This window comes from Triturus cristatus, chromosome 4_2, assembly GCF_964204655.1.
Source record: "Triturus cristatus chromosome 4_2, aTriCri1.1, whole genome shotgun sequence".
Classification (NCBI taxonomy): Eukaryota; Metazoa; Chordata; class Amphibia; order Caudata; family Salamandridae; genus Triturus; species Triturus cristatus.
This window is the reverse complement of record NC_140586.1, coordinates 91614458-91641963: the sequence shown is the minus strand read 5'-3', so window position 1 is coordinate 91641963 and position 27506 is coordinate 91614458. Positions and strand designations below refer to the sequence as shown.

The following is a 27506-nucleotide window of genomic DNA, read 5'->3' as shown; positions in this document are numbered from 1 at the left end:
CTAACCTTAGAATAGATACCCCAGCAATACCAACCCCGGTGGTGGGTCTGCGAATAGATTACACCAGAAAGTCACGGAGAACAGAACGGCCAAAGAAGCAGTCGCTCCGGACCCGACTATCAAGACAGTAATGATTGGTAAACCTGTGCAGCGAGGCCCAAGTAGCTGCCTGACAAATATCCTGCAAGGGGACACCGCATCCCAAGGCAGTAGTGGCTGCAGTTGCCCTGGTAGAATGGGCACGCAGCCCCACAGGAGGCTCCTTCTTAGCCAAGGAGTAACATGCTTTGATGCACAGAACGACCCACCGAGAGATGGTCCGTTTGTGCACAGCCTGACCTTTTTTGGCGCCCACGTAGCCAACAAAGAGCTGGTCATCCACCCGGAACTGCTGTGTATGCTTTAGATAGAATGCAAGCGCACATTTTGGATCCAGACGGTGGAGCCTCTCTTCCTCCCTCAAAGGAGGCGCAAAGAAGGTAGGCAAAGTGATGGTCTGCCCAATGTGGAAGGTAGTGACCACTTTTGGCAAAAAAGAAGGACGGGTCCTTAACACCACCTTGTCCAGATGAACAGAAAGGAAAGGAGGTTTGGAAGAAAGAGCCTGGAGCTCACTCACTCTTCTGGCAGAGGTGATAGCAACCAGGAAAGTCGTCTTAAGAGTAAGACGACGCCAAGGACAGGTATGAAGGGGCTCGAAAGGAGCGCACATCAGATAGGTCAAAACGAGATTCAAGTCCCATGGAGGCATGATGAACGGTACGGGAGGAAACGTGTGCGTAATGCCTTTAAGAAAACGGTTAACAACCGGTGACTTAGAGAGAAGGCTTATCTTGAAGCCTCAAAAAGGCAGAGATGGCCGAAAGATAACCTTTGATAGTGCCCAGAGCAGAGCCCTGCTGGGCCAAAGAAAGAAGGAACAGAAGAACTTCAGAAAGAGGAGCAGAAAGGAGATCCACAGCCTTTGCTGCGCACCATCCCACAAACTTATTCCACCTGCAGGCTTATACCAACTTAGAGGAGGGACGCCTGGCTGCCAGAATGACATCACAGACTTCGGGAGGAAGATCGAAAGCTGTCAACTGCCATCGCTCAATCTCCACACATGAAGGTGGAGGCTGGACAGGTTCGGGTGGAGGACCGTCCCCTGCTGCTGCGACAGAAGATCCTCCCGAAGAGGCAGACGGATCGGGGGAATCGATCGCCATGCTGAGTAGCTTGGGATACCAGTATCTTCGTGCCCAATCTGGAGCCACAAGGATGACTTGGGCCCGGTCGCGCCGAATCTTCTTCAGCACTCTGGGCAAAAGTGGTATAGGCGGAAAGGCGTACAATAGACCGCAACACCACTCGCGACGAAAAGCGTTGCCGAGCGAGTGCCGCCTTGGAAATTCCAACGCGCAGCACTGCTGACATTGCACGTTCTCTTCGGTGGCGAATAGATCTAACCAAGGCTCTCCCCACTACAGAAGATACCTTGCACCACGTCCGAGTGCAGACGCCATTCGTGATCCATCGAGCACCGGTGGCTGAATTCGTCCGCCCTGACATTCAGAGAACCTGCCAGGTGTTGAACCACCAGGGAAATGCCTTGATGTTCCAGCCACGTCCAGAGGTGCAGAACCTCCTGACATAGGATCCAGGACCCCACCCCACCCTGTTTGTTGCAATACCACATGGCGGTGGTGTTGTCCGTGAACACCTGCACCACACTTCCCCGGAGAGAAAGAAGGAATGCCTTCAGTGCAAGTCGGATCGCCCGCAGCTCCAAAAGGTTGATATGGAACCGGGACTATGCCGGAGACCAGAGGCCTCTGATCTCCGTCTCTCCCAAGTGGCCTCCCCATCCCAGGAGGGACGCATCCATCACCACTGTGTGCTCCGGTTGGAGAAGGGAGAGGGATCTGCCATTGACCCAGTCACGATTCGTGAGCCACCACCGCAATTGCCGTGCAGTGCCCTCCGAGATCTGGACATGATCGGACAGGTTGCCCTAATGTTGCGCCCACTGGAGCTTCAGGTCCCACTGCAGAGCCCGCATATGCCATCTGGCATGTGTCACCAGGAGAATGCAGGAGGCCATCAGGCCCAGAAGCTGGAGGGTCATCCTGACAAACTCGGAACAGAGGCTGAAAGATCGGAATCATAGCCCGAATAGCCCAGACTCGCTGCTCAGGAGGATAAACCCGAAACAGTGTCGAATCCAGAACTGCTCCGATGAAGGGGAGCTTCTGAGAGGGACTCAGGTGCGACTTTGGCACGTTGATGGAGAACCCCAGCAAATGCAGGCGGTCGGCCGTAGTCTGAAGGTGGTTGACGACTGCCTGGGGCGAGCCCGCCTTCAACAACCAGTCGTCTAGGGAAGGGAAGACTGACACCCCCGACCTGCGCAGGTGAGCTGCGACCACCACCATCACCTTCGTGAACACCAGAGGGGCGCTGGTAAGGCCGAAGGGGAGCACGGCAAACTGAAAATGCTCCTGGCCTACAGTGAACCGCAGGTAACGCCGGTGGGCCGGCTGGACGGGGATGTGAAAATATGCGTCCTGCAAGTCCCAACGCTACCATCCAGTCTCCAAGGTCGAGGGCAGCCAGGACCTGAGCCAGAGTCAGCATTTTTAACTTCTCCTTCCGGAGGAAGCGATTGACGTTCCGGAGGTCCAAGATGGGGCGCAGGCCCCCTTTGTCCTTTTTGGGGACCAGAAAGTAGTGGGAACAACAACCACTCCCTACTTCTGGCCCAGGAACGCACTCGATGGCCCCCTTGGCCGAAAGGGCCGTGACTTCCTGCTGGAGAAGTACCAAGTGATCCCCGACATGCGGTGGCACCGAGGTGGCATGGCCGGACGGGAGGACAAAGGGAAGAGAGTAACCTCTGCGGATGATCTTCAACACCCACTTGTCTGACGTGATATCGCGCCAGTGGGGGAGGTGGTGGCGGATCCTGCCACCCACTGGTGTGGGGTGCTTCACAAAGCTCAGATTAGGAAGGTTTGGAGGTAGAAGCAGCGGGGGTGGAGGTGGACTGTCCCCCACGCTGATTCCCAGACCCGCCCCTGCAGAAGCCTCGTCCGCGCTGAGGCTGGTTCTGCACAGGCGTGCTGAAGGAACATGCCTGGGCGCCCCTGCCTTGGCCACGAAAGGAACGAAAACCAGGAGTGGCCGGGGTCTTTGTGGAAAGACCCAAGGACTTGGCCGTTGCCCGTGAGTCCTTAAAAGGCAATGTCGGGTTTATCGCCAAACAGGCGAGTGCCATCAAAGGGTATATCAATGAGCGAGCTCTGGACATTGGACGAGAACCCAGTAGATCGCAACCAGGCGTGGCAGCGCAGCACCACAGTCGTAGAAATTGCCCTGCCCAACGAGTCAGCGGTGTCCAAACCACACCGAATGGCGAACTTAGCCGCATCCATACCCTCAGCAACCGCCTGGGAAAGTACAGCCTGGACTTCCTCAGGACACTGAGGCAACACCTGAGCAACGGTATCCCACACCGCGTGGTGATAGCTGCCCAACAAGCAGGCGGTGTTCACCGACTGCAGCCCCTAGCTGGCCGAAGAGCACAACCGCTTACCAAACTGTTCCAGCTTCTTAGAGTCCTTATCCGGCGGACCCGTAGGAAAAGCACTCTGCGACGTCGAGGCCTGGATGACTAGACTCTCAGGCGTGGGATGAGTAGTCAGAAACGCGGGGTCACCAGGCGCCGGGCGGTGACGCCTGGCGTCATTCTTATCCACAGGGTCCCCCGTGGCGACCAAGTGCCCAACAGGACGTTGGTGAGGGCGTCATTGAAGGGAAGCATTGGCTCCGACTAAGTAGACGCCGTCTGGAGCACCTCGGTGAGGAGCTTAGTTTTGAGGGCCACCGTAGGAAGATCGAGGTTGAGAACCTCAGCAGCCCGACAGAGCACCATCATATAGGAAGCGCCCTCCTCCATCGTAGGTGGAGGAGAGGCAAACCCCGGGTCAGAAGAGACATCAAGGTCGCAGACGTCCTCCAGATCGTCCACCCAGTCCTGTTCTGAGTCACATTGACAGGCAACAGGGTCCTCGGACCCATCCCAGTCATACTCCACCACCGTTGAAGAAGGAACCGGTCGCGGCGGCAGAGCAGGAGAAGGGACATACGGCGTCGGAAACGGCACCGGGCTGGTGCCGTCTCCCAATGCGGATCCCAGGTAGGAACGAAATGGTCCTGGAACCAGGGCAAGGGTGGAACGAACGGCACCCACAGCGGAGCAGTGAGCGGCGCTGGGGCCGGAGCCAGCAGCGCCGGACCTCGTGGCGCCAGTGCCGGAGCCAACGGCGTAGGATCCTGTGGCACCGAAGCTGGATCCGCCAACGGGCCAACATGATCTGGACATGGGACTGCAGGGCCCGAAGGAACGCCGGAGGGAGCCCGAGGCCTAAAAAGGCGGTCCATGGTGGCAAGAAACTCTTGCACCTGTTCTGGAGTCGCTGACGGACCCGGGTAAGGCGGGTAGGCCGCGGGGCTCCAAGGTAGCCGCAGGAGCAGAACCCCTGTCCCCCTCGTCCGCATCAGAGGACAGACGGGGGAACGTCGGAGAGCGAACATGTTTCTTCGAATTCTTTTTATGTCGTCGCTTACCGGAATCCGAGGGCGAAGACTTGGAGCCCGAGGAGCAATGACTGCGGCCCCGCGAGCGGTCCAGGGAACGGTCCCTGGTCCTGGAGTGGCATTGGGACGAGTGCCTGACCTCCAGCAGCTTCCGGCGCCGCTCCCTCAAGGCCTTTGGGGCCATGGCTCGACAGTCCCTGCAGGACCGGGAGTCATGTTCGGTCTCCAGGCAGTAGAGGCAAACATCATGGGGGTCCGCCACCGACATGTTGCGACGGCAGGCCCCACACGACTTAAAGCCAGGCATCCCTACGTACACCAGGAGAAAAAAGGGGAGACAAAAAGTATCAAAAGAGTAGTCAAAAAGTGACTAAGGTACGTGCTCTATCCGAATCTGCGCTTGCTGGTGCGGAAAAAGAAACAACTGACGTCAGCGTGCATGGGTGGCCAATGGAACCTCCCTGTTCCCCCACTGGATATTTGGTGGGTTAACCAGTGCAGGGATTTGTCTATTAGTTGGGCAGTAGTTTCGGTCTGAACCTCCTTCAAGAGCGGGACTTTACCCAGAATCAGGTCTGTGGAAGGTGGAGGGACTGATATGCGCTGGCAGGTCTCCCCATGTTTGGTTTTTGCTGTCTAGAGCGGGGCTCCCTCCCTCCCATCCCTGCGATGGCGGTCTTGCATTGGTAGCTGGTTCGTCTGAAATGATAGTAGGATGCGACTGAGGGTTAGAAACTCCAGCTAAGGTCGAGGGATGCACCATTGGGCAGGAAGGTGACGATTGGTGATGACGAGAGGTAGCTACAGTGTTGCACACATTGCTACCCATGCGCGGATAGTTTGGTTAACAGGGGGTTCAAAAGGACAGTAACCAATGTCTGAAGTCTTTTCCATGTGTCGTCGTCACTCCCCTGGACCAACAAAGGGAAGGTATTATCAGTAGCCATAGGGTACAAATTTAGACGTGGGCCAGGTTCGGTGACTCCGGTTCCTCTTTGCTCGGTGGGTTGTGACTTTTGCCTTTGCTTTATAGGGCCACCACCCCTTCTTTTTTTACTAGTGGCTCACTGTTAGGGTCTAGTGAGGCGGCTGCAGCTTGGCCCTTGGCTATTTTTGGTCTGGTTGAGGCTTCGGCGCCAGGAGTGGGTATAACAGGCGCCAAAGGGACCATAGGAGCTGTAGATGATACTGAAAGCATAGGTGCTGCTGAAGGAGACAAGGGAGGATTGTCCAGGGTTATGCGGTCAGGGGAAAGGCGCTTCTGGGTGACTAGAGAGTCCAAAGAGTCGCCTCTCAGTTAATTCAATTTTATGGGTCAAGACTGACTCAGCCCTCGTCAGGAAAGCGTCTAATGTCCCTGCTATTCCATCCCACGTTTGATCACTAATGCCTTTACGCTTAACCATTCTTCATACGATTCACTTGTATAAAAACGGTCAACGTATAAAAGCCAATACCTCAAAATAAAGAACCTTGGAGACCCACGATCCTGATGTCTGACAGTGGGCCCAGCCCAACCTCTGACGGGCATGGATTGGCCCACCTGTGGCCCGGGCGTGCCTCCCGGACTGCGGGAAGCCCCGGCTCCTTTTCGGAGCCTCCAGGCGCGGGAAAACGTCACACCGGCTGGCCGCTAGGTTGCTGGGACTCAAAGTCCTCCCCAGCTGTTCAGGCCACAAGGCAACAGGCTCCCATGGTACTCCTAACATGTGGGAATTACCAACCATTGCAGTATATGTAATTCTCAGTTTGGAAATATTTCATTGGTAAACCAAAGTAACACTATATGCGGGTCAAGCGGTTGATAATACATCAATGGTAAAGGAAATGGCTGTTGTACAATATAGAGTAAATGGTATATCCGGATCTAATACTGCAGAGAAGGAGCTCATCATGAAACCAACAGGACGAATGCCCAGCACTTTGATATGTATTATCATCAAGAAATCCCATCTAGGGATTCTGGCGACCCTGGCACTCAGTAGCTTTTTGTTACATTGCAGATTTAACAATTGTGTTCGACAGCGTGCTGTCCGCCTACTTACGAACATCTACAACTAAACACCCTTACAGACTACAACATCCCTTCATAGTCTAACACACTCTCCATGTTCTTTTTTCTGCATACCTACAAATAACCCAAGAACTACTCAGTACATAAACATTACTCCGATACTATCAGTAAAAATAATACATTTGTCTTCTGACAGACAGTTTCATAAAGTTATTGGTCACAAAAACGACTGAAGAAATGTACCTTCTGAGTGCGTTCCCTGGTATTTCATTGATTTTTACATCTAGAGTTTGAGCTCTCTCTCATAGCCTGAAACCTGCTAAGCATTGCTAACGGATACCTATCACTGACTGCTTCCTGAGAGTGGAAGACCTGCAGATGGAATATGCTACTTACCAGTATGCATCTGTTCTTGGCATGTAGAGCTGCAGAGTTGTACACTTAGCATAGATCGCCATCTGGTGTTGGGCCCGGATGTTTGCAGTTTGTTTTTGTTCTTTGGACAGTCTTTGGAAGTCACGAGTTCGGTGACTCCTCCTTCGGTCCGTACTGCGCATGGGCTTCGGCTCCATCCTCAGATTGTTTTTCGCCAACAGGGAAATGATTGAGCGTAGTAATAACAGTGAGAAACCCATGTGTGTTGTATCTAAATAAGATGGACTGGAACGGATACAGGTAGCCGGGGAGGCGGGTGGGCGTGTACAACTCTGCAGCTCTACATGCCAAGAACAGATGCATACTGGTAAGTAGCATATTCCGTTCGAGGCATATGAGCTGCAGATTGTACACTTAGCAAAGATTATATAGCAGTACCCAACCTAGCGGCGACCGCCGGTATCCGTTGCAGCGGTTTGAAAAAGTGTCTTTAGTACAGCCTGGCCCACACTAGCTTGTTGCTTGGAATGCACGTCTACACAGTAATGTTTTGTGAAGGTGTGCGGTGTTGACCATGTGGCTGCTTTGCAGATGTCATCTAAGGGTATGTTCCCTAGAAAAGCCATAGAAGCCCCTAACTTTCTAGTAGAGTGGGCTTTAGGTGGAACAGATAATGTTCTTTTTGCCTTTTGATAGCAAATTTGTATGCACTTTACAATCCACCTAGCTATCCCTGATTTAGAGATGGGGTTGCCTTTATGTGGTGGAGAGAAGGAAACAAACAATTGTTTAGTTTTCCTGAAAGGTTGTGTTCTCTGTATGTAGTACAGTAAAGCCCTCTTAACATCAAGTGTATGTAGAGCCCTTTCCGCAACAGATTGAGGTTGCGAGAAAAAAACAGGTAATTCCACCGATTGATTGAGATGGAAGGGGGAAATGACCTTGGGCAGAAACTTTGGATTTGTACGAAGTATTACTTTGCTGTGATGTATTTGTAAGAAGGGTTCCTGTATAGTGAACGCTTGTATTTCACCAACCCTTCTAAGGGAAGTGATAGCTACGAGGAAAGCTGTTTTCCAGGTGAGGAACTGTAGCTCACATTTATGCATTGGTTCGAAGGGCGGACCCATTAGCCTTGTAAGAACTACATTTAGATTCCATACAGGGGAAGGTGGTGCCCTGGGAGGAATTACTCGTTTAAGGCCTTCCATAAAGGCTTTAATAGCGGGCACTATGAACAGTGATACATGCTGTCTATTTTGTAGGTAAGCAGCAATCGCTGCTAGGTGTAGGCGTATGGATGAATATGCCAGGTTACACCTTTGGAGATGGAGCAGATAGCATATGATGTGCTGTATGGATGCATCTAAAGGGTTGATTGTATGGTTACGGCAGTAAACAACAAATCTCTTCCACTTTGCGGCATAGCATGCTCGAGTGGTAGGACGTCTGGCTTCCTTGATAATGTTCATGCAATCAGGAGGAAGGTTAAGGTACCCAAATTCTAAGATTTCAGGAGCCAGATCGCAAGGTTGAGCTGAGCTGGGTCCGGGTGCCTGATTTCTCCATGGTTCTGAGTTAGGAGGCATGGGGACAGGTGCAGTTTTTGATGTGGTACCACCGAGAGCTGTAGTAGTGTGGTGTACCACGGCTGCCTGGCCCATGTTGGAGCTACCAGAACGAGTGTGAGGGAGTGCTGTTGTAGCTTCCTTACCACTAATGGAATTAGCGGGAGAGGTGGAAAGGCGTATGCAAATTTGCCTGACCAGTTCATCCATATCGCATTGCCTTTGGACAATGGGTGTGGGTATCTGGCGGCGAAGCTTGGGCATTTTTTGTTTTCGTGGGTGGCGAAGAGGCCTATCTGAGGATGCCCCCACTTGTGGAAGAATGGGCGAAGAACTTGTGGATGCAGTTCCCATTCGTGTAGTTGTTGCGTTTGTCTGCTGAGCAGATCTGCCATGGTGTTTTGTACGCCTGGAACGTGCTGTGCCAGGAGAAAGATTTTTTGAGGAATTGCCCATCTCCATATGCTCTGGGCTAAGCGGGAGAGCTGGGGAGAGTGTGTCCCCCCCTGTTTTTGAATATAATACATTGCAGTCATATTGTCTGTGCGAATGAGGACTGCTTTGGCTGAAATCTGTTTTTGAAAGGATTTTAGGGCTAGAAAGATCACCAAGAGCTCCAGATGGTTGATGTGGAGCGACTTTTGCTGTGGCGTCCATAGACCTTGCATTGTGAGGTGTAAGAGGTGCGCTCCCCAGCCGGAGAGCGATGCGTCCGCTGTTAGAATCACCTGAGGAACCGGGTCCAGGAACGGCCGCCCTTTGAAAAGGTTTGTGGTGTTCCACCACTGCAGAGAGTGATGGGTGCGGCCGTCCACCAACACCAGATCCGTCAGCTGTCCTTGGGCCTGGTTCCACTGTTGTGCTAGGCACTCTTGAAGTGGACGCATGTGGAGTCTTGCATGGGGCACTATGAAGATGCAAGATGCCATCATCCCTATGAGCTTCATAAACACTCTTGCTGGAAGAGAGTGCTGAGGAAGGAACGTGTGGCGCAAGGTTTGTATGCTTGCGATTCTGGCTGAGTTTGGATACGCAATACCTTTGGAGGTGTCTATAGTGGCCCCAAGATATTGCTTTGTGTGAGATGGTAGGAGGTGGGACTTTTGGTAGTTCACCGTGAAGCCTAGCTGGTGGAGCAGTTGGATGGTGCTGTTGGTATGTTGCACGCATTGGTTGTAGGACGCGGCTTTTATGAGCCAGTCGTCTAAGTAAGGGAAGACGTGAATACGTTGACGTCTGAGGTGTGCTGCTACAACTGCTAGGCATTTGGTAAACACCCGTGGTGCGGTGGTGACCCCGAAGGGGAGAACTGTGAACTGGTAATGTTGACCGTCCACCACAAACCTGAGGTACTTCCTGTGAGAAGGGTGTATTGGAATGTGAAAGTATGCGTCTTTCAGATCCAAGGTAGTGAGAAAGTCTCCTTGAGAGAGGAGCGGGAGGACTTGTTGTAGGGTGACCATGTGAAAATGGTCTGAATGTATGTATGCATTTAGAGGCCGGAGGTCCAGAATGGGCCTCAGGGTCCCGTCTTTCTTTGGTATCAGGAAATACAGAGAGTAGACCCCTAGATTTTGCTGATTGACGGGGACCTGCTCTATAGCGTGTTTTTGGAGGAGGGAGAGCACCTCCTGTTTGAGCAGTGTGGAATGTTCTTGAGACATTGGACGGTGCCTTGGTGGGATATTGGGTGGGGTAGATGTTAGCTCGAGACAGTACCCTGACCGAATAATTTGGGTCACCCATTTGTCCGATGTTATGGATTCCCATGCGTGGATAAAGTTTTGTAGTCTGCCCCCGACCAGAGTGGGAGGGTCTGGGGGGGGAGCGGAGGGAAGTCATTGTGCGGGCGGGGTGGCAGAACGGGTGGTGTTAGTTTTGCCCCTGCCCTTATTGTTGTTGCCTCTGTATCCACCCCTTTGGTAGCCCTTTGAGAAGGTATTTTGAGGAGGGGACTTGTAGGAGGTAGAGGCGCTATCGGTGGAGTAGCCTCTGCCTGTGCCACGAAAGGATGAGCGCCGAAAGGAGCGTTTAGGGGTTTGTGATTGTAATGCCCCCATAGACTTTGCTGTGTCTGTGTCCTTTTTCATCTTTTCTAATGCTTCGTCTACCTTTGGCCCGAAGAGATTTTGTTGGTCAAAGGGGTGATTTAGTATGGATGCCTGGACTTCTGGCTTGAACCCTGAGATCCTGAGCCAGGCATGACGACGAAGCAGGACACTAGTATTTATGGCTCTAGAAGCAGTGTCGGCTGCATCGAGGGCACATTTGATGGAGGTGTTAGTAATTAGCTTTCCCTCCTGTATCAGGTCATGAGCTTTACGTTTGTGTTTTTCTGGGAGGTGCTGCATAAGAGCCTCAAGCTCATCGTAGTGTGCTCTGTCATAACGCGCAAGCAGCGCTTGTGTATTCGCAATGCGCCAGATGTTCGCGGCTTGCGAGGCGGTGCGTTTACCAGACGCATCTAGAAGTTTGGATTCCTTATCTAGCGGTGGGGCCTCGCCTGAGGACTGGGAGTTAGACCGCTTTCTAGCTGTGGACACAACTAGGGAATCTAAGGGAGCAGGGCCCTTAATGTATGTAGGGTCTGTGGGTGCCGCCTTGTACTTTTTTTCTATTCTAGGGTTTAAGACCCTGGCCCTGACAGGGTCTTTGAACACCTCTGCAGCATGCTTGGTGACACCCTTAAGCATGGGCAAGATAGCTGTGGACTTGTCCTGAATATCAAATGTATCCAGTAAGAAGTAGTCTTCCACTGGTTCACTATGCATTTCCACCCCATGGTAGTGTGCTGCTCTCTGCACTAAGTGGTGAAACCCTAGTGAGTCTTCTGGGGGAGATGGCCTGGATGGGTAGAGGTCGTCCTGAGGCACATCCGGTATGTCAGGGTTTTGGTAATCTTCCCATGGGTCTGGGGTCCCCGGTGGAGTGGGGTCCAGTGGGGCGTCCGCCGGGTCATAATCTGGATCCCCGTAATCCGGATCTGGGGAATGATGAGGCAAGGGTGGCGGAGACCTGGGAGGAGGTGGAAGAGGAGGAGGAGGAGGAGGAGGAGGAGGTAGTGGGGAGGGCACTCTGAGAGGAGATGTGGCAGAGTCCTTCCGCTTAGGCGGTGGAGGAGGAGCTGGCGTGTCAAGACATCTTTTCTTGACAACTAAAGTCAATAGCCCAGTCTTTGGATCCTTAGATAAGGTCTTTTGATAAGGATCTGGTGTAAAAAAGGTCCAGTGGCGCCGAATCGTCCGCTGGCACCGATGTTTTCGGAGCCGAGGATTTTGGTGGTTTCTCTGCGCCATGCCTTTTTGGAACCTCCGGTTTTTTCGGCGTCGAGGTAGTCTTCGGCGCCGGAGCGTCGGTGCCGAGGGATTTGTGTTTGTGTTTTGTCGGCACCGAGAGTCCAGGCTTCGGCACCGGTGGCTTCGGAATCGAGCTGGGCGTTACTTTCTTCGGTGCCGAACGGTGTTTATCGGCACCAGGCGTCGGCTGGCTCGAGCCCGAGCTGTCGTGAGACTTGTGAAGCTTCGACACCGGGCCCGAAGGTGGGGTGATAGAAGCTGCGTGCTTGGTTTTACCCAGGCCTGCCGGCGAGGGTGTAACCGGAGTCTCTTTGGTTTTGGGCGCGGGGGTGGGAGGGGGTAAAGTACTCACGACCCTCTGCGCCGGTGTGATGTCCTCCACGTCGGAGTCATCGGCCTCGGAAGCGCTGACGACGTCTTCCTCCTGCTCGGTGTGTTGTTGCCCCGAAGCTCCGGTGTCGTCTCCGAAGATGTCCGGTGGAGCCGCGGTCGATGAGTGCGCCATGGTGCGTCGAGCTCTTCGATCCCGGATGGTCTTTTTTGATCGAAAAGACTTACAGGCGGGGGCAGTCTCTAGCCTCGTGTTCTGGGGAGAGGCAAAGGTTACACACCTGATGGAAGTCGGTGTGGGGAAATTTAGACCCACATTTTGGGCACTTTTTGAACGGAGTCCTTTCCATCGGCCGGGACCGGAGTCGAGGAGGGCCCGAAGGCCAGTGCCGATGTGCGGAATGGAGAAAAGTGCCGCTTCGAGAGATGAAGATTGATGAAGAAACTCGAAGAATGAGGATTTTCCGTCGAGGCTGGAACCGTAGAAGTTCGAAGCCGGAGCACGAAGTATCACATCCGAGCCCGATGGCGGAAAAAAACAATCTGAGGATGGAGCCGAAGCCCATGCGCAGTACGGACCGAAGGAGGAGTCACCGAACTCGTGACTTCCAAAGAACAAAAACAAAGTGCAAACATCCAGGCCCAACACCAGATGGCGATCTATGCTAAGTGTACAATCTGCAGCTCATATGCTTCGAACACTAATTTCTGACAGAAACTTCTATCCGCAGTTCCCTCGTCTAATAAGTTTCCCCAGGTGCTAGACTGGATCCAGAAACTTTTGTATCAATTCAGGGTGCATCAACTGGTGGCATTGTGGGGCTCTGCATCAAATCCATCTACGCCCCGGATGTGGTCAGGTTCCCTATGTATGCGCCACTTCCACATGCTGATGTCCGTTCTTTTCGTGTGTACCAATGCAAATCCAGAGCTTCTCTTATCCAGTCTCTTCTGACAGATTTTTCCCTCAAAAATGACATCAAGGTCACAGGGCTCCGGCAAGTCTAAGAAGTTCCACAAAAAATATAAATCGACATCTCGCCACTCTGACCATTCGGAGTCTTTGGATGCTCCAGGCATGTCTAGGTTGTTCTCACACAGCGGGATCAATTCAGACACTAGTCCTGTTTCAGCCCTACTCTGAATGGACAGTGACACTACAACAGCTCCAGTAGCAAAACTGAGCCATGGTCCAGATGTTGGGTGCCACGCTGTATCCCTCTGGAGCACCTTACGGCCCCATGGATCCAAGGGGGTCTCTAGTTGGTTTACCGTTGGCAAATGCGTCCTCTACACACACTGCCCTCGTGCACAGGCCAACCCCTTCCGTGGCTTCAGCTACACCAACTTTGGCCCCAGCTCCACCCACGGTTTTGCCAATGGTGCCACCTTCAGTGCCACAACAGACTCCACAGGTTCAGGTGTCAACCGGGATACTGACGTCACTGACTGCAAACGAAGCCAATAGTTTTATCGGACTTGGAGACCCATGCCCCCACCAACTTGACCTAGACATTATGCCCACTCTGAAACAGACTATGCCTCCACAGTATGATATTATGGTGTAGGAAAGTGTGTTTCTGTTACAGTAATCCCCCCCCCACACACACTTTTTGCCAGACTACTGATGCACTTTTGACTTGACGTGCCCTGATCCCTGCCAATCTGGTTCCCAGGGCCTGTGTTCTTTCCCCAACACTAAACAAAAACCAATTGGCATCTCTGGCCACAGGTCAGCCCCTGGTAAATGGTACCACAGGTACCCAGGGCACTGTGACCAGAGAAGACCTGTAAGGGCTGCAGCACTTATTGTGCCACCCTTCGAGGCCCTGTAACACTACACACACACACACACACACACACACTGCCTTTGCAGGCTGCGTGTTTTGGTGCAGAACAAAGTGAAGAGTCGACATGGCACACATCTCTGTGTACCATGCCTACAACCCACTGCCCTGGGATAGATCAGTCCCCCCTCTAGCCGGGTGCACTATACCAGTGGTGAGGGTACAAGTGCCTGAACCCTGTACCCCTACAGTGTCTAAGTCCATTCTTAGACATTGTAAATGCAATGCTGCCATTAAGAGTATATGGTGCTGGGAGCCTGTCATTACAAACTCCACAGCACCATAATGGCTACACTGAGAAGTTTGGTATCAAACTTCTCAGCACACTGAACCCACACTGATGCCAGTGTGGTATTGAATGAAAAATGAACACAGAGGGCATCTTAGAGATGCCCCCAGAAAAACGACCTACCACTAGTGTCCAGGCTGAGTGGCTGCTTTCAGCTACCACCACCAGACATATTTCTGGACCCCTGGGTCGAGAGCCTGCTGCTCTCTGGGGACTGAAACAATGCACATCCTAGAATGAGGTGCCAAGCCACCCCCCACCCCCGCCAGAGTGGGCAGGGTTCCCGAAGGGGAAGCTTCAAAGGGTTGCTGCCTTTGTGAGCTTCCCCGCGCCACTGCTGCTATCAGCAACTGGTCCCCACTGGTTCTGACCCCCACTTTGGGTGGGAGAACTGGCGGGAAAAACAAGTGAGGAAGAGAGGTGTGCCCACCTCTGCTAACTCGGCCCCTCAGGTGGGGGAGGCGAGGTGACTTCCAACTCTCAGTCCCCGCCATCTTGCAGATGGGGGAACCCAGCCAACCATGGAAAAGCTTATGCCCCCCCGCTCCCACTGGAGGGTGGCATAATAGGGGGTGTCCCACCCCAGGGAAGGGACCTATTGGTCCCAACCTTTTTACCTACCTGTAACGCCCCTAAATCTGGTATTTAGGGGCACCCCTGAACCTTGCTTCCTCAGACAAGAAACTACAAGAAGAAAAGAAGGATTGAACAGCCGTGCCGAAGCTAACAAGCAGAGGATGCCCACTGACTTGGCGCTGGCCCTACCGGCCTGTCGCCACCTCGAACCTGCTCCAGCGAAATCCTGGTGTCCTGCAGCCAGCAACCTCAACAAACCTGGAGGACCTGCCTGCCTTCAATCACAAAGACTCCGTCTCCCATGAACACCGGATTTGTTCAAATACCAGACTTCCGCTCCGCGAATTTGCACCACTTTGCACCAGATGCGCACGGCCCAAGTTTGAGTGGCCCAAAATCAAGAGGAGGTCTCCCCAGCGATCCTGACTTGAGATCCGGGGACCCCTGACCTGCCTCAAACCGGAAGGTCCCCCCAACCGCGACCAGGAGCTGGTAAGATCTGACCCTAAAAGGCACCCATGCACCCGAAGCCCCACGGCCTTGGGTGGCCCAACCGACCGTGCCTAACCAACCCCCAAGATCACAACTTACCTCTCCAAGTGGTGGTCGCACCCAGAGGACCTTCGCCCCCGAGCCTGCACTGCTTTTGCAAAACGGAGACTCCCCATTGAAAGCTACAGGGCTTCCGACCCCAAAACAGCACTCTGCACCCAGCTGCCCCAGTGCCGCTGAGGGTGCATCTTTTCTGCTGGCCTAAACCCCTACTTGCCCTGAGCTTAAGTCTAGGAGCTTTGCTCCCACAACCCCGTGGCCTGCTCGTCAGCACCACCAACCGGAGCCCCTTATCCCCCAGTGGATAACATTGGGCCTCAGCACTCTGCACCCGGCCACCCTAGTGCCGCTGAGGGTGTAACAAGAGTGCATCCTTGACCCTGGGGGACCCCCGAGTCTAACCCCAGAATACTAACTCCCACAACAAAGAACTTACCTTTGAACCAATAACACCATTTTCCTCCATAGGCTAACATTGACTGTTTTTCTGTTTTTAAGTGTGGAGTTGCAAAAAAAATACATTCTTTCAAATTGTACTAACAGAAACGCAATTACTTACCTGTTTTCAGGAAATTTCCTACTGCACTGTGTAAGAAAATTAATCTAAAAAGTAATTTACCTGTAATTTTGCTATAAATCCTTTACAAAGTATATGTACTGTATTCTGAAGAGCATTGCATAATCAGGAACACTACTGTAATCCAATTAAAGTACATTTACAATTCAAACTATTTACAAACTGCATTACTGCTGTAAAGTATTTATTGCTAACATGTGCCAAGCTTGCTTGGTTCTTGAAAGTAAAATAACTAAAAGAATATTTTTATACAAAAACAATTGGTCTGAAGTTCAGTCTTTGAGTGTGTGTGAATTCATTTGCTGACTGAGTGGGTACAACAAATGCTTAACACAGTCCTCTGATAAAGCCTTACTGCTCGACCTCACTATCACAAATAGTGTGTGAGGTGCTATCTAACTTTACCTCTGCCTACCTTTAGGGTTCCACTGGACTCTGTGCACACTGCACTTCACTTTGGTATAGTATATACAGAGCCAGCTTCCTACAGATGGCATTTTTTTTGATGATCTCCAGGATGGCAGAGGTATAGATACCTCGCCAGACATTGGCCTTTCTTCCCCTAATCAAGCTATGGCTACTGAGAAGCCCACCTCCTTTGCAACTCTAATTCCGAGAGTGGCTGAGGTACTTGACCTTACTCTACCTACTCAATACTAATGTGCTTACGAAGGCTTGCAACCTAGCGCAATCCAATCAGGAACCTCCCCCACCCCCCTTTAACGAGGTCCTGACTGATGTTCTGGTGGGCATCTGGACAAACCAGCATCTTGCCCCTCAGGCAATAGGCAAGTGGCAAGGTGGCATAGGCCTGCTCCTAGATTCCTGGACTCTCTTCTACTCCACCTGACAGGGAATCTGAAAGGATGGAGACAATTACAAAACAAATGCTCTCCTCCACCAATATTGCCCTACTCTCAGTCAACACAACAGGTCTCCAGGGCAGGAACTCGCATGTGTTATGGGACAGAGTGGAGGACATCTTGTCAGGTGTCACGCAGGAACACTGTCCAAAATGAGCCCTTGTAAAGTTAGACGGACAGGACGCTGTGAAATACTCAGTAAGAACCTATCTGTACACTACCAGTTGGTATGGGTAGGGCAGTCGTACCAGCCTAGTGCTTAGGCGCCATGCTACGGGATTCTTATCTGATGTCCAGCAGTCCCTCATGGTCACACCCTTCGAAAGCGCTAGGCTGTTCGGAGCAAAGGCAGGCTCAGCCCTTGAACTATACAAGGAGAATAAGGCCACTGCCCTTTCTTGGGGCTTCTCTCCGCCACTGTGGCTGTTTTTCCAGCAGCAGAGGCCCTTTGAGGTTTCAGTAGGGGCTACCAGCTAACGCAGAGACCGTATGCACCTCAGCAACAGGCCTCCCCAAGTCTTTCGAGGTTGGGGTTCATGCAGAGAGCATCCAGGATCCCAAGGAAGAGCAATGAGCTAAACACAACCCCCCCCCCCCCCCCCTGCAAAACCAGTTTAACTTGCCATTTTCACGATCACCTGGTAGGAGGTTGCATCACCTACCTGGCTGGAGGAGCATCACATCCAATTAATGGTTACTCCAGATCGTACAAAATGGATACTCTCTACCCTTTTATGTGTATTTCTCTGGACATCCCACTTGCATCACAACACCTCCTGCAGGATCACTTGTCCATACTCCATGGAGGAGTTTAAGCTCTCTTGGCCAAAGGAGCTATAGACCGGGTGCCAGAATATGAGCTCGGAACTGGTTGCTACTCCTGTCATTTCCTGGTTCTGAAAAAGGATGTAGGCCTTCACACTGTCCTTGTGTTGCGCCCTCTGAACAACTTACTCTGGAAGGACAGGCTGAAGATGCTCACCCTCTCCCAAGTTCTGTCTGCCTTGGATCCAGGATACTGGATGTTACCACTGGATGTGCAGGGTAAACATTTTCACATTCCCATTCTGCAGTCCCAGAAAAGTTACCTGTGGTTTCAGGTAGACCTTGATCACTTCCGGTACTCCGTACTTCTATTTGGCCTTACCAATGCACCTGTGGTGAAGTGGCCAATCTGCAGAGATTGGGAATATCAGTCTTCTTATACTTTGAGTAGCTACTGAAAGTTGTCTCAACTCAAACAGTTGTAAACCTCCTGCAGAAGACAGCTGAACTGTTATCATTGTTTTTTTCCATCAACTTGTTGAAGTCATTCCCGACTCTTTCACAACGGCTTCCCTTCTTCAGAGCCATCAGGGATACACTGCTCTTCTGAGCCTTTCCTCTGCCTCAACCTGTCCAGGACATCTGGGCTATTATCCCGATGTTCCAGCCATCGTTTTTGGCCTCAGTGAGAGCTGCTCCAAGGCTTCTTGCATCCGGCTTATGGACCGCACCTGCTGGCAATCAAGGGCGCTGAGTGGGATCTAGATTCAATGGGTTCAACACCAAAGGGCCTTGTTACAGTCCATATAAATGTCATAGGAGACTGCAAAAGATCTAAAGTGGTGGCTGCTTAACCGCAATTGGACCGGCAGTAGATCACACCCTCCCCCCACCCCCTTAACTGTCATGACAAATGCACCGTTGCTGAGCTCATGATGTCTTCTGGAATAGGTGGAGATCAGAAGATTCTGATCTCTGGTGGAAGCTGTCATTCACATCAACCTACTGGAGTTTTGAGTGATTGCATGGCAATGAAAGTGTTCCTCCCGACCATCAAGGGGAACAGGTACAGATTCTCGCGGACAACACAACTGCCATATGGTACTGCAATAAACAGGACTGTGTGTAGGTCGCTGGTCCTGTGCTAGAAGGCTGCGTGTCTCGAAGTGGCTGAGCAGTCAGGATATCTCCCTGGTTGCCTAATAACTAGCAGGATCTTTAAAACGCAAGGGCAGACAAACTCAGCCATTGTTGCCCAACGGATCACAACTGGGGGTTACACTTTAATGTGACCCTGGGGTTCTTCCACCAATGGAGAGATTCCTAGGTCAATCTACTCACCACTGTAGAGAATGTGCACTGTCCAAACATTTGCACATTGGAGTCCGAATTGAGTCCTCCCTCGGAGATGCCCTCTACCACCACTGGGGGTCGGGACTCCTGTATGCCTTTCCGCCCCTTACTCTTCAGCTCACAGTGCTGAAAAAGATCAAGAGGGGCTGGGCCCAAGTTATCTTAGTGGCTCTGGACTGGGCAGAGTCTGGTACCTGGAACTTCTTGCCAGGAGCATATGTCCTCCCATTTGGCTGCCCCTTCGAGAGGACCTCCTGTCACAGGCATAATTTTGCACCCGAGTATGTGCGCCCTGCATCTCCATTCGTGGAGACGAGTGGTGAGTATGGATGCTTGTTTCCATGTCCAGGGAGGACCTGGCTAGGCAGTTTGAGCTTGACTATTTCCATGAGGCACAGGGTCAAGACTGATTTGCATATGGCTGGGTCTAAACTGGGGTGACATGGTGACCAAAAGAACGATGGATTTAACCCAGATCTGGGGGTGAATGTTTGATTAGCTCTGCATTCCACTCATCATCTGTGTGTCTTTTGCATCCACTTAGAGTGGTGTCAGCGATCAGGAATCTTGTTAGTGAGAGTGCAAGGTCCTAGGATGCCTAAGTACAGGGAGACTTCAGCAGTAAATGGATCTGCCAGGTCAGCGACGGGGAGAGATAAGTTGCAGCCGAAGAAGCATTGGTAGCTGCCATAAATTAAAAGTGTTTCAATCCAATGGGAAAACCCAATCTACCCTTGAGGGCCTGGGGAAAATTAGATAAACGGGTAGAGGTGCCGTCAAGAGATTTATTCAAGGAACACAGTAATATATTTTCAAATTCTTAATAGGGTATAAGCTTTTATCAATTGCTTATTAATAAATTAATTCTTGAATTTCATTTTAAGCAATATCAATCACAAATAAGAAGTTTGAATCGAAAAAATATACAGGCACAGGTGTATATAGAAAAGAATTTCTATTTTTCAAAATATTTATATGGGTACTGAAAATATACACATACAATGATTACAACAGGAAATACAATAACATTCAATGGTCCTACAATGTCACATTTGTATACACTTTTCCTTATATAAATACATTTTCGAAAAAGTGTCTTAAGTCGACATTTCGGTCTCTTATACAATCATCCATGAGACCATCTTCAGGACTATTGTGTATTATATAGATGACCCCTATTGAAACATGGATTATCGTTGTAAGTAAATTGCAATTTAGCCTAATGAACGTTTGTTTAGTTGCTATGCATTTATAAATTCATGATGTGAAGTGGTATCTACTAGGTAAGCTCTATAAAATATTTTGCAGTTCAGAAATGATACTGTCTTTATAAGACAGTCCACTACCTGTCTATATTTAAATGACATATGGTTATTATTGAGTTATATTTGATGATGGAGATATACTTAAGTGAATAAATTGATATGTCCTAAATAATGGAAATAATGCAAGAAACATATTTGGATTGATGTCATTGTTGAATTTATTGCTGAACAATATTTGAATAACAATTATTCAGTTTTGTAAAATTAATTCCACATGGAACAAGTCTTTGAATAGGATGATGCTGTATACATTTCAATACAATAATCATAAATTATGATCACGGGTGATATCATTATATAATTGTTTTTTTGTAATTTTAATACAGGGATAGTAATTTTTGTCTATTCCATGTTTCAATAGGGGTCATCTATATAATACACAATAGTCCTGAAGATGGTCTCATGGATGATTGCATAAGAGACCGAAACGTCGACTTAAGACACTTTTTCGAAAATGTATTTATATAAGGAAAAGTGTATACAAATGTGACATTGTAGGAACCATTGAATGTTATTGTATTTCCTCTTGTTACATTGTATGTGTATATATTCAGTACCCATATAAATATTTAGAAAAATATAAATTATTTTCTATATACACCCGTGCCTGTATATTTTTTCGCTTCAAACTTATTTGTGATTGAAATTGCTTAAAATGAAATTCACGAATTAATTTATTAATAAGCAATTGATAAAAGCTTATACCCTATTAAGAATTTGAAAATATATTACTGTGTTTCTTGAATAAATTGAAAGTGGCATACTTAATTTTGCCTTTATCCCACTAAAACATTTGATTTCGAACTAGTTTCCTCAATTTTTGCTTCATTTTTAAGAGTCATACCAAGGTAGGTTGAATTTAATAAGGTATTAATTTGACCGCAATTGTGATTTGGTTAGGTGCGACACAAAATAATAACACACACGTCATGCTGGTGCACTGTGTTGCTAATGCCACCGCCACCAAAACCAAGCTAAGAAAGAACTCCGGTTTCTCGGGTCCATGTGCAAGTAGTTCAATCCAGTCAAGATTTTTTATTTGCATTTGGGTACACATTAATAAAGGGATAACAAGCATTGGCATAGCCAATAGGTCTCGCTTTTGGGGCCCTATAAGTACTTAGGTATGCAGCACAATAACCTACGTGCAACAACACCAACTGTTGCATGGCTAAACACTTATAAGGTCCCAAAAGCGAGACCTATTGGCTATGCAGATGGCGGCGCCGCGAAAGTAATCGCGGCTGTAAGGGTGCCCGCGAGATGCAGAGAGCTGATACATGGAGAAACTGACTATGTCCTGTTTTAATATTCCCGGATGCATTATGGGGCAGTGCAATTTCATCTCCATGCACTTACTTAGCCAATTCTACTCAATTTGCATCATCTGATGACCTTTAGCAGCACCTCGTGTGCCATAAGCACTGAGAATTGTTTTATGAAGTAGTCCTGCGTTGGAACCGGTCACATGTTACATCAACATAGGTAGAGATTTAGCAAATCCCATGTAAAGGGACTGAGAATAATATAAAACGAAATATATGCACTCTCAGCCCCATAGCTCCTACAGACAGGAGGCTCTTGCCGTACAAAGACACTTAGGAGCCCATATATTCCTAACAATGAAGGACAGTGCGCGGTCGAGGCTGAAAAATAGATTTTACATGCACAAAAAAGTATTTATTTACTTAAGTGAACTTCAGTAACACGGAGGGGTCCAGCATGAGCGGAGGATTAAAAAGAAAAGAGATGAAACAGACAGATTTCTAATGCGCCTTGTTCCCTTCGTAATCAGCTTATGTTGTGGTGGGAAGAGGGCGCCTGTCAGCTGAGATCATGCAAAGCTGCCCCCAGTGTGTGAACAGAGCACGTGCGGGCACGAGCGTGAGGGGGGGGGTCACAAAGACGCGAGGATGGAGAAGGGCGGAAGAGGCGGTATTAAAGTTTCTAGATCAGCACTGGGAATGAGGAAGAAGAGCGCGGCTATGAGGATAGCAAAGCAGCACATGGACAGGAAGAGGCACGAGTAGATGGAATGGGCGGGTCTAGAATGTAGAACAGCTCAGGGGCAGGAGAAGGGGAAACAGAGGGGATTGAAGGAGGCAGGGTTATAGCAGTAGACAGACCACAGAGAAGAGTGGGGCGGGATTAGAGTGATAGAGCAGTACACAATCATGAGGAGAAGAGAGAAAGGGGCGCAACTGTTCGTTCGTTTTCCGAGTCTAACTGAAGTGCTGTAATGACGAGTGTAGGGTCAGTCATGCTTGGTCTGTTGTTCCTTTGTTGTTTCCCGGCCGGCGGTTGTCAGGCGTTAGATTGTGAAGGTGAGCGGATCTGTGCTGCTTGCTTTGTGTAGACAACGACGCACTCTTAACCACCCCTTACACACTGACAATCCCTCATCGCGATCACTCTAAAAGTGAAAGTGATCGCGATGACGCACGCTAGGGATGCGCGCGCAGCAGCGGGGGGAAGGGTATGGTGCTGAAGGCTGGCGCAGGAAAGGCAGATGGCTGGGCGAGAAGGGAGGGGGGAATGCGGGGAGCAGCTGTGCACGTGCACGCCATCGTGCACTGTAGCTTGTCGCCAGCACAAAAATGTGGGTAGCACTTGATAAACCCACCTACTAAATGTCTCGCCAGACCAGCGCATGCGCTGGGTCAGGCGAGAACTAAAAAGGGCTACAAGATAAAGGAAAACAATGGACTGGATGAGCTACTTATGCATAAACCTAGGAAACCTAAGAGCTGTGTCTAAGATTAACTTTACTAAAAGCAAAGTGCTGTGCTGTACAATTTGGGAGCTCAGCCATGGAAGAGATCTAGACTGACCCACCCTCCATTCCCACAGTCTACCAAAGCAGTTTCTTTTAGAAATCGTTCCCTTGATAATAGGGTTTAGAAATTACTGACAAATGTAGGGTAACCCCCAGGTCAAGCAATACGAGTAAACTGAACAAACTTATGGCCAATGGATTTCGGCAGCATGATAAACATGTCCGAGTACACGGGGTCACCATCTGTATTACCTACCTGCAGGTTGACGATGACTGGCATGGAGTAGTTGGCACTCTCGCCCTTCTCAAACTGGTGCTCCAGTCGAATGAGGACTGAGTTCACATCCAACCGTGCTAAGGTCAGCAGGTGGACATTCATAGGAAGCTCATCTGCCAACGCTGAGAACTAGCAGATAGGAGACAAAAAGAGAACAAGATGAGATGGAAAAACCCGTCTAGAAAGGGGGTATGAAAAACAAAGGGAAGTCTGAAGAAACCACAGGTTAAAGACTGACAAAGTGGGATGGGTTAAGGTTGAATAGTAAAGGGGTTAATATGTCCAATTGCGGGTTTCAGAAGAGCGCCCTCAAGCCGAAACATACAGTGTCAAAAGAAGCGCTCAGTTCAACAGGAACAGGCATATAGAAATAGAAGAACATTTTATAAAAACACAACCTGCAGAAGTAGTTGAGCCTGTAGAAGGCTTACACTGAAACAGAACCTCAAGACCTTTAGGAATTATTTAGCCGATATACTCCTCTTCTTAGTCTCTTGAAGCAGTTAGCATTTGATACCTCCAACCACACCCAACAATGACCGACCCCCCCCCCCCCCTCCCATAGTTATGCTACAGAAACACTGCATGAGGCAGAATCAAATCTCTGGAATTAATACCGATTTTTTTGTTTGTAGAAGCTAGATAAACTGCACCGAAGGGAAATGCAAGACACCTTGATCTTAAAGACTTAAAGCACAAGTTATTTACTTGTGTAAGAGACATTAGTTAGTGATAGAATCTTTACCTTAGAATATCCCCATTCATCAGACTGGATCCGGAATGTTTTTAGTCAGCAGTACCCCTGCGCTTCGGTAGGCGTCGTCGTACGGCTCCGCGTACATCGCTCGCGTCGTAGTCGCAGAGAGGACGTCGCTGGAGCTACTTTGACGCACCCACACGTACGGACGTCAGTTCTGTACACGACCTTCCGTGTCAGGAACGCAGAGCCATGCAAGATACTGACCACTGGTGCATTGAAACTAGGGCCCTGAAAGGGATGACCTTAACCCTAGAAATCAGTTCACAGAACGGGGAGGATGGATGGGGTGGTAAGGAATCTATCACTAACTAATGTCTCTTACAGATATAGCGTTACACAAGTAAGTAACTTGTGCATCTGAAAGAGACATGTTAGTGATAGATTCCTTACCTTAGAATAGATACCCCAGCAATACCAACCCCGGTGGTGGGTCTGCGAACCAAGATCACACCAGAAAGTCACGGAGAACAGAACGGCCAAAGAAGCCGTCTCTCCGGACTGGACTGTCAAGGCAATAATGCTTATTAAAGGTGTGCAACGAGGCCCACGTGGCTGCCTGACCGATGTTTTGCAGGGGGACACCACGTCCCAAAGCAGTAGTAGCTGCTGTCGCCCTGGTAGAATGGACGCGCAACCCCACTGGAGGTTCCTTTTTAGCCAGAGAATAACAGGCTTTTATACACAAGACGACCCAGCAGGAGATGGTCTTCTTGTGTACAGCCCAGCCTTTCTTGGCGCCTATGTAGCCAACAAAGAGCTGGTCATCCACCCGGAACTGTTATGTGAGATTCAAATAAAATGAAAGCGCACGTTTTTGGTCCAAACAGTGGAGCCTCTCTTCCTCTCTGGAAGGGTGCGGAGGCGGAAAGAAAGTGGGCAAGGTGATAGTTTGCCCAATGTGGAAGGCAGTAACGACCTTTGGCAGGAAGGAAGGACGAGTACTAAGCATAACCTTGTCCGGATGAACCAACAGAAAAGGAGGCTTACAGGAAAGAGCCTGGAGCTCACTCACGTGCCTAGCGGAGGAGATGGCAACCAGGAAGGCAGTCTTCAAAGTTAATAAACGAAGAGGACAGTTGTGAAACGGCTCAAAAGGAGCTCACATCAAAAAGGTAAGTACCAGATTTAAGTCCCACTGCAGCATCACAAACGGAATAGGAGGGAAAAGGTGAGTAATGCCTTTGAGAAATCTCTTGAAAAGAGAGGGCTGAACAGGAAGCCTGAGATTGCAGAAAGGTAGCCCTTGATAGTGCCTAGAGCAGAGCCCTGCCGGGCCAAATAAAGAAGGAACAAAAGGACCTCTAAAAGAGGGACAGAAAGGAGATCCACAGCCTTTGCTGTGCACCATGCCACACATTTTTTCCACCTGTAGGCGTATACCGATTTAGTGGAGGGACGCCTGGCTGCCAGAATGACATCACAGACTTCAGGAGGTAAGTCAAACGGAATGAACTGTCGCCACTCAATCTCCACGCATGTAGGTGGAGGCTTGACAGGTTCGGGTGGAGGACCTTCCCCTGCTGCTGCGACAGAAGATCCTCCCGAACAGGCAGTCGGAAATTCCAACACGCAGAAGTGATGACATTGCACGTTCTCTTCGGTGGCGAATAGATCTAACCAAGGCTCTCCCCACTGTTAAAAGAGACCTTGTGCCACTTCCGAGTGAAGACGCCATTCGTGATCCATCATGCACCTGCGGCTGAGTTTGTCCACCCTGGCACTCAAAGAACCTCCCAGGTGTTGAACCGTCAAGGAAATGCCTTGACGTTCCAGCCATGTCCAGAGGCGCAGAGCCTCTTGACACAGGGTCCATGACCCCACCCCGCCCTGTTTGTTGCAGTACCACAGGTCGGTGGTGTTGTCTGTGAACACTTGCACCACCTTCCCCTTGACAGAGGGAAGGAATGCCTTCACTGCAAGAAGGATCGCCCGAAGCTCCAGAAGGTTGGTGTGGAGCCAGGACTCCACAGGAGAACATAGGCCTCGGATCTCCGCCTTTCCCATGTGGCCGCCCCATCCCAGGAGGGACGCATCCGTCACCACTGTGTGCTCCGGTTGGTGAAGGGCAAAGGATCTGCCGCTGACCCAATGCTGATTCGTGAGCCACCACTGCAATTGTCGTGCAGTGCCCTCCAAGATCTGGATGTAGTTGGACAGGTTTCCCTGATGCTGTGCCCACTGGAACTTCAGGTCCCACTGCAGAGCCCGCATATGCCATCTGGCATGGTTGGTGAGCAGGATGCAGGAGGTCATGAGGCCCAGCAGTCTCAAGGTCGTTCTGACCAAAACCCGGGACAAGGGCTGAAAGATTGGAATCATAGCCCGAATGTCCTGGACTCGTTGTTCGGGAGGATAGAGTCGAAACTGCACCGTGTCCAGAACCGCTCCGATGAAGAGGAGCTTCTGAGAGGGAATCGGGTGCAACTTCGGCACGTTGATGGAGAACCCCAGCAAATGCAGGAGGTCGGCTGTAGTCTGGAGGTGGGAGACGACTGTTTGGGGCAAGCCCGCCTTTAACTACCAGTCGTCAAGATAGGGCAAGACTGATACCCCTGATCTGCACAGATGAGCTGCGACCACCGCCATCACTTTGGTGAACACCCAAGGGGCGCTTGTAAGGCTAAAGGGGAGCACGGTAAACTGAAAATGCTCCTGCCCTACCATGAATCACAGGTAACGCCGGTGGGCCGGCAGGACAGGGATACGAAAATAAGCATCCTGCAGATCTAACGCTACCAACCAGTCTTGCAGGTCGAGGGCAGACAAGACCTGAGCAAGTGTGAGCATCTTGAACTTCTCCTTCCGGAGGAAGCGATTGACATTCCAAAGGTCCAAGATTGGACGCAGGCCTTTGTTCTTCTTTGGAACCAAGAAGTAGTGAGAGTAACAACCACGACCTACTTCTGGCATCGGAATGCGCTCTATGGCCCCCTTGGCCAAGAGGGCCGTAACTTCCAGCTGGAGAAGTGCGAAGTGATTCCCCCGACATGCGGTGGTACTGAGGTGGCATGGCTAGAGGGGTGGTCTCGAAGGGGAGGGAGTAGCTCCTTCGGACAAGCTGTAGAACCCACCTGTCCGATGTGATCGTGCGCCAGTGGTGGAGGTGATGATGAATCCTTCCACCCACTGGCGTCTGGTGGGCCTGAAACACCGGACTAGGAAGGTTTGGAGGCAGGGGCAGGAGGTGGGGGTGTGGACTGACATGCACGCTGGCCCCGTGACCCACCTCTACGGGTCCCAAGTCCACGGCTGCGCTGAGACTGTTGCTGCGCAAGCCTGTGGCTTTGAAACAAACGTGCTTGGGTGCCCCTTCCTTGGCCACGAAAGGAGCGGAAAGCAGGAGTGCGTGTAACCGAAAGGCCTAAAGACTTGGCCATAGTCCGCG

General features: G+C 50.4%; 1 protein-coding gene across 2 annotated transcripts in view; it reads right to left on the bottom strand.

Annotated features, from left to right (window-relative positions):
* MAN2B1 (mannosidase alpha class 2B member 1) overlaps positions 1-27506 on the bottom strand; it is a 240577-nt gene that overhangs the window by 19157 nt on the left and 193914 nt on the right. For both annotated transcript variants that reach the window (XM_085600697.1, XM_085600696.1), the window contains exon 22: positions 23341-23490. In XM_085600697.1, the coding sequence (XP_085456823.1) occupies positions 23341-23490 (150 nt within the window). The remainder of the gene's footprint in view (positions 1-23340; positions 23491-27506) is intronic.